The sequence below is a fragment of the Nanorana parkeri genome, unplaced genomic scaffold, assembly GCF_000935625.1.
Source record: "Nanorana parkeri isolate BGI_ZX_2015 unplaced genomic scaffold, ASM93562v1 scaffold1659, whole genome shotgun sequence".
NCBI lineage: Eukaryota > Metazoa > Chordata > Amphibia > Anura > Dicroglossidae > Nanorana > Nanorana parkeri.
The window spans coordinates 175,221-187,484 of NW_017307927.1; the positions used below are offsets into that span (position 1 = coordinate 175,221).

Here is a 12,264-nt window from a genome sequence, read left to right on the forward strand (position 1 = left end):
TTACACTTGCCCATATTTTCTGCTTCCAACACATCAACTTAAAGGACAAAATGTTCACTTGCGGTCTCATAAATTCCACCTACTTCCAGGTGCTACTAAAAGGAGAAAACCAATGTTATTCACGTCACCTGTCAGTGGTCTTAAGGTTATGGCTGATTGGTGTATATACACACACACACACGCGCCCGCGCTGTATATAGCAAGAAACAGAAAAATAGAAGTGTGGCACACATGTGTAATATTTCTCAGCAGTTTGTCTGGTACTTTAAGCCCCTGATCTCCAAAGTAGTGAAGAGAAAGCCTGCTAAAGATCCTGCAAAATCCAACGCTTGTGAGAGTGTCAATTCTCTGGTATCTGTCACTCACTTGGTTCTTACTGCCCACCCCCTATATCAATACAGGATTCAATAATGACTAAGGGGCCATTGGATCAAACTACTTAGTGTCCTGGGGGATCTTGAATCCAACATTCCCGGAAGTGTTGGATTCTGCAGAAGTTTTTTTTAGCATGAGCCTTTTCTTCATCATTGTAGAGATTGGCATCATGGGCGTTATGTCTTTCATGCAGGGAACCCTTTATTTTGGTGACAGAGTCGCTTTAATAAAAGAGACAGAGGTGGCAGTTGGTCATACATTCATTGCAACAGATAAACAGCACAAAGTGTAAGATTAAAAAAAAAAAACGCCAACCTTTTTTATTTATCCATGTAAATCAAGCAGGTTTTCAAAAACACAAAATTATTTCTTATTTTTCTGTTGCATTCTTTGAAAGCCATACTTCAATAAGTGTCCTGGAAATTGGAAAATCATCATCTATATCCTAAATAAAATCATGAATACACGCATGGAGTTGTCTAAAAAAATACAACTCCGTCATAACTTAACCTGAACGGAAAGTTTTGGAGTGTGGATGTGTTAAAACCCCTTTCAGGGTTGTGTTGTTGTCTATATCCTTAAAGGATGCACCCCTCATTTGTTCTGGGGACAGAAAATGATGGGAGATCCAACATTTTAGAGATGTCACGGGAACAGAAGGTGAGGGTTTATCTTCTAATGGAGACATCCGTTCAGGTGACAAATATCTAAGAGGGAATCAGTGGCGTAACCAGAGTTCTGGGCGCCCGGGGCAGAAATTTTTTTTCTCCCCCCCCCCCCCCACCACTGACCTCAGAGCCGGCTGTCATTTTCTCTCTGATTCCTTTCATCCCTGCTGGGCACTGCTCTGTGTCGCAGCGGGGATGAAAGTAATCATGGCCGCGCCGACAAAACGGCAGGAAAATATCATTTTCGGCATTTAGCCGAAAGTGCCATTTTCGGCCGGCGCCCGCGCCGCCCTCTTCACTTTTCGCCCGGGGCCCGCGCCCCTGCTGCCCCCCCGGTTGTTACGCCACTGGAGGGAATTACCCCTTGATTTGGTGAGATGTTCTCATAATTCCGGTTTTGCCTCTAGGACAGGAACGAACGGACCCAGACAGCAAGAAAAAACCTGATAGGTTTCTAACAATTCTCTATTCTATCCAAAATAAAAATTAAAAAAAGTTTTGGCTTTACCTACAATTTAAGATGTTCAAGCTCCCAATGCTTGCTCATGATTGGCTTTTGAAGATCAGCAGATGAGCCGAAACATATAAAGGAATGTAGGGTACCAGTTATTTCATAAAATGATGGCCTTTCTTTCATCATCTTTCCATCTGTGCATCTGTTTTTTTGCATGCTTCAGACACCTCAAATAATTGAAATTTGTTTGATTACAATGAACCACAATTATGGCTTGTATCACAATGGTCCACTTATTTAATAGGCTATTAAAGATAACCCAGCATGTTGACAAATGGTTAGTTGGACTGCTGTCTTGTTATATGAAGCAGTTACCTTACCCTTTCATTGTGTATTTCATTGCGGTATGAATTGGGTATCCATCCTTTCCTATGATATCACAATGAGCATGGCAGCGCAGCAATGCCAGCACTGATTCAGATTTGCCCATACGGCAGGCCACATGCAGTGGAGTCTCTTTGCTGTTACTCAGATGGTTAATACCAACAGACGGAGTAGAGCACAGGATCTGTGAGTGTGAACAAACAAAATGGTTAAATGCAGAACATGATAAGAGGACAAGTTGGGAAGCATGGACAAGCATGACGTTTTAACCAATATACTCAGGAATGGGCACTGGTTAGTTTTCAGGAGTAGATCACGCAAAATATCTTATCTTTAACGTGTTATATTTGTTAAATCTATCATTCAAATAATACCTGGTGATCCTCCTATGAGGAACCCTGTTCAGACATGTCCTGTTATTAGGTATAAACTTTCTAGCAACTGCGCTGCTGCTTTATCATCTTGTTACACTAGTCCCTGATGAGAGACTATAAGCAGTTGTGCCAATATACATTGCGCAGGTATGGTTCACCAGGCTCCAATCAGAAAGCCTACCTTGAGCACTGTAATGCGGTACTGGCTGCATAGAGGCTAGAAGAGATAAGCATCGACATGTGTTGTGCGCCAAACATTCATATGTGTTTTCATTGATTTCAGATTAGATTAGCTTTAATACAGGAAAACCACACAGGTATGATAATAAATTATATCAATAGACAAACCACAAAATAAAGGCATCCAAAATGCAGCATGAAAGTACTAACTTCAATAACATGAGGGTTGTTTTGACGGGCTGCATAGTGGAACACAGTCTCTCCATTAAAATCCGCAATGTCCTGCCGAGCCTGGCAGTCATTTACCAGCTCCTGAATGCACTCAACGTCACCCTTCTTGCAGGCCAGATGAAGTGGGGTGCAGCCTCCATCGCACTCTGTGCTATTTACACTCCTAAGAAAAACACACACACACATATATATAACAATAGTTACTGAAAAAACAGTCATATACACAGAGCGGCACAATGATACAAAAAATTACACTAAGAGACTTGCATTTGTGTATTCCTTTTTATCAGTCTTCTGTCATCCTCTTCAGAGCAGCACTCAAACCTGGCAAAGCTAGGGGATAATCAGGCTCTGCTGTATATAAATGTACTGGCAGGGAACATGAGGGCAGGAAAAGAGTGCAGAGTTAGCAGAGTTGATGACTTTTTCGTGTGTTCCCACTCATCCATTGTCCGATAAGCTGGCAGGGAGATATTATCACAGTATTCTCTGTAATAAAAACCTATGCAATTTTATTGAAAATGCACAATATATTATATATATATATATATATATATGTGTGTGTGTGTGTGTGTATGTACATGTACATGTATATATATATATATATATATATATACACACACATACACATACACACACAGTGTATACAGTATATGCTGGCTTTGTCTCGAGTATATGTAACCCAGCATACATGTATGTTAAAGGGAAATGACCTGTGCTTTGTTGAATTTGTGTGAAACCTGTGAAGATTGCATTAGATAAGATAACCAAAGATTATTTTCCCTCTGTACACTTTGGGATAATTTATCAAAACCAGAGAAGACATAATCTCGAGAAGGTGCCCATAATAGCACACAGTTTGCCATGTGCAACTGCTTCAGATTTTGTCTGCTTAAGTTTTGACAAATAACACTCTCTGTGTGAAATTGACACAGCATACAGTAATAATGCTGAGCATTCCTCAGTCACATCAGACTTGCTAAAGTGCCTTATGTGCTATTGCAGCTACTTGTTCTGGTGACCTTCATCACTGAAAGTGAAAGAAAATCACAAATTGTGGGTTCTCATCAGAACAGGAATAGTTGGGAAATCTCCCAATGGGGACATTAGTTGCTGGCTGACTCTACTGACCACCAGGGATTTACACTCACTTCCTGTTGTGACTACCAGGCAGGAAGTCAAGAGAAATTTCCCCAATGAGACAGGGATTGCAACCCTCCTTTACTCCATACAAAACTAAAAAAAAAGGTTCTGGCTTTAGTTCTTTGAACATTTGCCATGTATGTGCTTTTCAGATGCTCACCAATGGAAAAGGATAACCCTAAAGGTTACAGCTGTAAGAAAAAGAGTTTAGATTTTTGCATGATTGGCTCCTAAATTAGCATATCTTTAATAGTGATGTGGATAGGCTTGGTGTGCCCCAGCCCGCATAAATCTGTCAGTGACATTACCCCTTCCAGCCCAAATCAGTTGCAGCGGGGCATAGGGTCAGGAGAGGGTGTGTCGTTGACAGTTTTGCTTGGGTGAACTTGGGGGGCCCACGCATACAACTTATCTTTACTAAACAACCAAGCTCACCAAAGTAAAAAAGCATGTGACACTCTTGGAAAAGGACATCTTCAAATGAGGACAGCTGTATTCAGGTAATCCATCCGTGAGTCAGGGGTGGGTTTGACTTGCTCTGATCTTGCATAGATTCTCCTCCCTTAGTACAAAGACAGGCAGAAGGACCTAATGAGGGACATTTATCAATACTGGAGCAGACAAAATCTGAAGCAGCTGTGCATGGCAACCAATCAGCATCTATCTTTCTTTTTCAAAGGTTAACTGAACAAACTGAAGAGAAAAGCTGATTGGTTGCCATGCACAGCTGCTCCAGATTTTGTCTGCTCTAGTAACGATAAATACTCCTCAATAATGTGTCAACACTGCAAGGAGTAGGCATCCTACAAAGATTAAAATAAGGGTACTCCTTGTTATACTAAAACAGAAAGCCCTAGAGTGACAGCTGAGCACCAGCAGCTACCTTTTGAATTTGATAACATTTGTACTAAGAAAAAGAATGGATAAAAGGTGGTTATGGGAGGCCACTTCCCTGATAACAAAAAAAATGCCCAACACATTTTTACTAAAGAATAAGGACAAGCGAATGTGTCTGGGTTCGGTTCACGGTGTCTCCATCAAACCCATTTATAAAGTCTGAAAATTGAGAACTTAAATCCGAACCTCATTAAAGTCTATGTGGGGCTAATATTTGCAGTATATACATTTGCTAATATATACAGAAATCAATTCTGGTTATTTTGAAGACTATTAGGCAAAGGATTGTTAAGCAAAGGGCATAGGAAGCTGATCACTGACATGAGGGGCATGTACCAATTCAAAAAAATATATTTTGAATACCATATAGTGGGGAGAGAGTCCTCCCTTTAATGCGACTTAAAGGGCAAAATATAAAAATACCAATTCATTCAATTACGTGCTCGGGAGATGGCTTCGGAACAGCATGATTCTCATGGACAGCATCAGTAACACCGTATTCTGGCATTACAAATTTTGTATGTGTACTTGATTTTTTTACTTTTACATTATTGTTTGACTGAAATACAACAGCAGCACCCAAATCCGATTCATTACAACTTGTGAAAACGTATTTTTAGGTAGTTTTGGATGCCACAACTAATTTTTTATCCAGCGGTTATAGGCCTGAATTGACCAGTGGCAGTAGCAGCCACAACAGGTCCAAAAGCTATAGGAAAGTTCCCCCTTAGGAAAAATAAAGCTAAAGACTCTAATTCTGTACAACAGTTTATTAGTATAGTTTTTTGAGCTTCTTTTTACGCAGTACCACCCTGTATTGTGTTAAATTGGTCTAATACAATGTCAATAAAGAGTGCACAAAAACATTTCAAAATCACAACCCCACATTCCCCAAACCCCTTCCTAACCCTGTGTCCCAATAATTCCCAAATTCAAAATATAAACTTCAGGGGTCAGAACAGTACACAAACACCCGATAACAGTGCATGGCAATGCCACGGTGTAGTATGGCAACATTAGCACCAGGTGTTGCCAGTTGCCAGGTTGAGCTGATCAGGTGGCTGAGAGCAGCCTTATTAGGAAGCCAGCCCAGTGCTTTAGGGAGAGTTGTGGGTGTGCAAGAGGCACACAACGACAGGCCGACTCTGCTGCGTGCGTGAGCACAAGGGACACAGCCAGGAAGGCTGGAAAGGTCCAGAGGATCCGTGACCCTGAGATGCCTGTCGGGGAGACAGAGGGGGACAGTGACCCACGAGGGGTGGATACTGAACCGCTTGGAGCTGAGGAAAGCTGCTGAGCAGTGCTGAGGACTGTATTCACACAGAAATATGGTAAAGTCCTGGGACTATCACACGGGGAGTGTATGGGACAGACAGATGTCGGTGAGACCAACCACAATGTCTTGATGAGACTCCTCTCATGCATGAGACATGCATGAGAAAAAACACATGACTATGCACCAAGGAGCTCGGCGGGAGCAGCACCTCAATGATACTAGTTGGCAGCAAAAGGCACGTGGGTACATAGTTAGTTCATCACAAGTGCATCGAGTTCAACCTATACAGATGAGAAAAAATTAAGAAGAAAAACCTAAAACAGAACGCCCACTGTCGATCCAGAGGAAGGCAAAAAAACAAACCATAAGCATGGTTCAATTTGCTCCAACAGGGAGAAAAAACAGGATATTCCCTGGATCAACAATATCTGGTGCTTAATATACATATAAGAACTCAATATCCAGTAATATTCTGTGCATTTAGAAATACATCCAGATTTTTTTTTAAACAATTAACTGAGCTAGCTAGAGCTAGCTCCTGGGGGAGTCTATTCCAAATTTTCACAGCTCTAACTGGGAAGAATGCTTTCCATATGCAAAGGTTAAACCTCTTTTCCTCCAGACACAAAGAGTGCCCCCTCATCCTTTGCAGTGACCTTAAAGTGAATAATTTGGCACCAAGCTCACTATATGGACCATTTATGTATTTATACATGGTGATCATGTCCCCCGTTAATCGTCCGAGAGAACAAATTCAGGTCAGTTAATCTTCCCTCATAGCTGAGCTCCTCCATGCCTCCTATGAGTTTAGTTGTCCTTTGCTGAACTTTCTCCAGTTCCACAACATTCTTTTTGTGAGCTGGTGCCCAAAACTGAACTGCCTATTCCAGATGAGGTCTTACTAATGCTTTGTACAGGGGCAGGATTATGTCTCTATCTCTGGTGTCTATACCCCTTTGCTTTAGAAACAGCGGTTTTATTAGGGATTCATCGATATATATCGGCCGCCGAAAAACATATCGGCCGAAAATGGCACTTTTGGCTGATTTCTTTCCTGAGAGAAAGTGACAGCCGGCCGAGCGCTGCGGGACAAGAGCGCTGTGAGAGGCTGGTGTCTCTCCTCCCACACCGCTCGGCCGTCTATCACAGTGCGGCAGAGCGGTGTGGTGGCGGAGACAGCGCTGTCACAGGAGGCTGGGCTCCCCTCTCGCACCGCTCACTCAGACTCCTGTGACAGTGTGTGTCAGAGAGGAGAGCAGGCTACAAACACTCAGCGATCAGTGAGGATATGGTTAATATATCCTCAATTATGCATGAATGGGAGTGATCTATATCCACTCCTGTTCATTCATAATTGTGGTTGTAGTAAACATACTATATTCTAAAGTTATCAATGTACAGGAACACTCCTAGAGGATTCCTGTTCATTGATAACAGGATTATCAATCTCTTTTTCTCAATCTCTTTTTCTGTTTTAAAAGGGAAATATCAGGGGTCTGTTTAGACCCCTAATATTTCCCCGAAGCCCCTAAAAGTAAAGTAAAAAATAAAAATATTTAATAAAAATTATAAAAATAAAATATTTAAAAAATGTAAAAGAATTCAAATAAAAACATTTTCGGTATCGGGTTCGGCCTGACTATTTTTTCTATTTCGGTTTTTAAGTTTCTATTTCGGTGCATCTCTATCATTTATAAATAGATTAAACAATAAGGGACCCAACACTGAACCTTGGGGGACACCACTAACAACCTCAGACCATTCAGAGTATTAATTATTGATCACCACTCTCTGAATACGGTCTTTAAGCCAGTTTTCTATCCAATTACAGATTGAATACTCTATACCTACTATCCTTAAATTATACATTAGCCGCATGTGGGGAACTGTGTCAAACGCTCTTGCAAAGTCCAAGTATACGATATCCACAGCCATTCCTCTGTCCAATGTATTACTCACTTCCTCATGAAAAAAAACTATATTTTTTTGACAACTTCTGTCTTTTGTGAATCCGTGCTGACTTTCGCTTAAGATATTTTCAAGCAAAAACAATTGCATGTGATCCTTGATCAAACTACACACAATCGTGTATCTCAAGGGCGCATATCAGTCCCTTTCTTGTAGATTGCTGCTAATGCGCCCTTTTCCTCCTCCTCTTCAAGGGCACTTAACGGCCATCTTAGTTGGCCTGCTAATGCGCCCTTTTCCCCCTTACTCAAGGACCAATAGCAGTCATTTTTTATTTGGCCGAGTTACTTGTGGTGCAACCCCTCCTTATCAGCAATCTAGCAGAAATGTCCTGGCCCTTTTTGTCTTCTCTGTCCTCAAGGGCACATAGCATCCATTTATTTTGGGCCTGCGAATGCAAACTTTTCCTCCTCCTCAAAAGGCACAGAGCAGCCACTTGTCTTTCTAATGTGGTTCGTGCACCCTTCTCCTCCTTCTCTTCAGCTAATCACCATATGCCCTCCAACCAGCTATGTAGAGTCGGCTAGAAAAATAATGTTGTTGCTATCCTGGGCCAGTCTACATACCTCAGGAGTGTTGCTGTGGAAAAACACTATCAAACCACCCCCATGCTCAACCTCATTATGCTTCATGGAGGCTGAGGTTCTGGTGGTGAGAAGGAGGGTTGGGGTTCAGGTGGTGAGAAGCATGGTTGGGGTGCAGGCAGAGAGGAGTGTTAGGGTCTGGACACTGCATACTTAATTGGTACAGTTGGGTGCACCAAAGACTGCTTTTTTTTAACAGTATTTTACCAGTATTTCGTATTTTTCATTGTTGTCCTTGGCTGTGAAGCAAACACATGCAGGGATGGCAATGCAACATGGAAACTACCTTTAAAATAAAGTCCTAGGCCTAAACACCTTGACCCTATGCAAGAATTCACAAAATGGGTTACTTGCAAGTTAAGTCCGCCAGCTCAGACAGTGGCCTCGCAGAAGAGATGATGGCTACAAGGAGTTCTCTTGCCATAATCTGCACATGGTTCTCTGATGTAAAACAGCTTTAAAATTTTGTAGTATAGGAACAGACCGCACTATACAGAGAATTCCAATCCTTCAGACTTTATTGAAATTCACAGCAAATCCAGTGTAACAGTGTATGTAACAGCAAATACCAGCATCACAAACCCCCAACCAGCTAAAATCTCTCAAATGTTTCACCCGTAGGTGAGAGGTCTTAGCTGTTTGGGGGTTTGCGGTGTTGGTATTTGCTGTTACATACACTGTTACACTGGATTTGCTTAGAATTTAAATGAAGTCTGAAGTATTAGAATTCTCTGGATAGTGCGGTCTGTTCGTATACTACTACATTCCAAGGCGGAGACGCACCTATTAGACCAGCACCTGGGGAGTCCTGATGGCGGCTAAGGAATTGGAGCGGTGAGATTTCTTTTGGCTCTACAGCTTTTAACTTTTGCCTGAGGTGTATCCCTGGGCTCTTCTGACATTGTGGACAGTACTGATAGCATAATGGAAAAGGTGGGCACTGATGTTTCAAAAAAGTTGGAAATCTCCTTCAAGCCATTAAATCAAAGTATGTATCCAGTGTTAAATTCTGAAAGACAATTGTACAGTGGATCAATAAAAATCAAAGTTGAGGTGAAGGTATTGACATCAAGTAATATCTTCATATCTGCATGCTGAAGAGGATGTGACAATGAATGCTCAAGCAACAAGTGTGGGTCTAAGCACAGCTAAAGAGTGAGCTTGACTCACAGGCTGCGTGATTTATCCTGTCTGTGCTTTATAAACCAGGAGTTGAGTTCCAGCGATGCCTATACCTCCCAGCCCTGGAACATAACATGCTGTGGCAAGAACGAAGAGACCACATGCTAATAGAACCACAGGTAGCATATCTGCTTTACTGATGATCTGTGACACATATTAGGTCTTATTATAAAGAGTGAGAGGCCAACGGTCTTTAAACAAGATAGAATGGGAAGAAACCTGAGCTTTGATAGTGCTGAGTGCCAAACACTGGTCCAGATCCAGCCATTTTCCCCCTCTCCAGTACTATTTTTTTAAGTTTTAATTTCTTTTTACGCCATTGACATATGTGTAAGTAAACACTGTGGGATGGCAAGGCTGTAGGTGAAACACATACTGCTGAATTAAAGGCAGGACAGCTCTTCTCTGCTGCCACAGATGTATATACCAATAAAGTGATCTTGCTGTTGCTTTCAAATAGCACACTTTTAATTCTTTAGCCCAGTATTTGCATACAGATAAAAAGGAAGATTGTTTGCTGGGATTTGTAATAAATGATTTGTCACAATGGAGGAGAATATGTTTAGAAGTTGACTGTGCTAAAATGCAAATGATCCATATACATTAATATGCCTGATAAGCAATGCACGTTAATAGTAATTGTACCACTGTATAGTTGTTTTTCTCACCTTAGAATGCCATTGTGCCTAAAGCTTTCTCGAAGCCCCATCTCGACTGCCACGTGTGCCAAAGACCAGTTGGGATGGCTGCGCAGGAAGTCAGTAAGCTGTTGGACAGTGTCTAGCCGAAGTCCCTGCCTTGCACTTTCATAAAAAGGACGCAACTTGGTTGTGTATTCCTGAAAATTTTGTAGTGCCTCTGCCTCTGAATCCAGCTGAAAGAGGCTAAGAGAAAAACGTACAACATTATAAGCATTTAAAAGTTGCACAGCCTTATTGTTACATTAGGTCAACATTCACATTAGAGCATCTGCATTTTTGGTCCCATTTGTTGTGTTCTTAGACACACATTTTGCACGTTTTCAGGCATGAGCTTTTTTGTTTTAGCCAATAGAAAGCTACTAGCAGCCAACAGAAAGTTACTAGGAGGAGATGGTTGTTAAGCATGAAATTGCATGACAAATGCATGTAAAAAGCTCCTGAGCATTGAGCGACAGCACCCAGGACAGGAGTACCAGGGCCGACACTTTCTGTCCCAAAAAGTGTACGCTTCCATACGTAAATATTCAGTTGAATACTTTGGCAAATGTTGCTACCTTTATCATGAACAATGTGCGTGATGACATCATCGCACATGCGCGGCTATCTGATTGACGCCTGCCGGCGGCCATCTTGGTGATGGGCGCTGGCAGAGAGAGGAGGGGACGTTCACCCGGCAGGATGAGGTATGCCGCCGAGCCCCCTCCTCTCTCCTAACACTGTGGGGCTCTCGGTCCATGACCAATTGCCCGACTTTTTTTAGAGGGGGTCTCCAATGATGTCACCTGGGTGCGGGCCACACCCCCCGCAACCCCTTGTGACGCCACTGTTTGCCATTTGTCACTGAGGTCTCCGGTTCCAATCCAGGTTCAGCCAGGACACTAGCTGCATGGAATTTGCATGTTCTCCCTGTGCTTGTGTGGGTTTTCCCCCATACTTCACAAACTTGCTGGTAGGGTAATTGGCTCCCGTCTTAATTAGTTCTATTATGTATAAATGTAGGGTTAGCTAATCGAGAGCAGGGACTGATGTCAATTAAATAGTATATAGAATGCTGTGCAACTTGATGGAGCTATAAAGAGACATGTAATAAATAAATAAAATACCAGAGAGTGAGCTGTGTATGCTGAAGTACAGTTCCCACTGATGGTGCAGAGAGCGATGTGTGTGTTTGGGGACAGAGCTTTCTAGTCTATTCTCTTCCACTTCACCTCCTGTGTATGCAAAAATATCAGTTATTTCCCTTTCTGTGTATGTAGTCTCTCTTCCTGCATTACACTTCATGTAGGTGCAGGAAATCAAGGAATACACTTTAAGAAGAACCCCAGGGTTTATTAAAACAAAACACTCACAGTGGGGCTAGTTTTGGTCTAGGGACGGAAATATACCCACCTGATCCTTGGTCCCGCCTGGCTGCTAGACTAGTCCCTGCAGCCTCTTCTCCCTCAGGGTCGGGTGGTCTAAGGACCTGTGACGCCATAACGCCTAATGCAGGTATATTAGACGTGAGGACGCCGAGGGACATACCAGGATTGGAGCGAAGGGTAAGAGAGGTGAGTGGTCACTGTCGCAGGAACGAGGATTGGGTGAGTATATCTTCTTTATTTTTAGTCCTTGACCAAAACGAGCAGTGGGGTACCCCTAGTGCAAGAATTAATTTGATTAAATCCTGGAATTTATCTGTAACTCCACTTTCTATGTATGCATTCTATCCTAACGCATTTCACTGCCAATTTCTGCAAGAAATCGCTAACAACTGGAAACATAAGTTCTATGTTTGGATGGTAAAATAGCGGGAAGCAGAATTACATCCGGCAGTTTTGTGGGAGCTCTACAAAACCAGGTTCAGT

General features: G+C 42.2%; 1 protein-coding gene across 2 annotated transcripts in view; it reads right to left on the minus strand.

Moving 5' to 3' along the window:
* PLA2G6 (phospholipase A2 group VI) overlaps positions 1-12,264 on the minus strand; it is an 80,378-nt gene that overhangs the window by 45,016 nt on the left and 23,098 nt on the right. For both annotated transcript variants that reach the window (XM_018571043.1, XM_018571042.1), the window contains exons 3-5: positions 10,385-10,600; positions 2,646-2,829; positions 1,878-2,065 (exon numbers count right to left, since the gene is read on the minus strand). In XM_018571043.1, the coding sequence (XP_018426545.1) occupies positions 1,878-2,065; positions 2,646-2,829; positions 10,385-10,600 (588 nt within the window). The remainder of the gene's footprint in view (positions 1-1,877; positions 2,066-2,645; positions 2,830-10,384; positions 10,601-12,264) is intronic.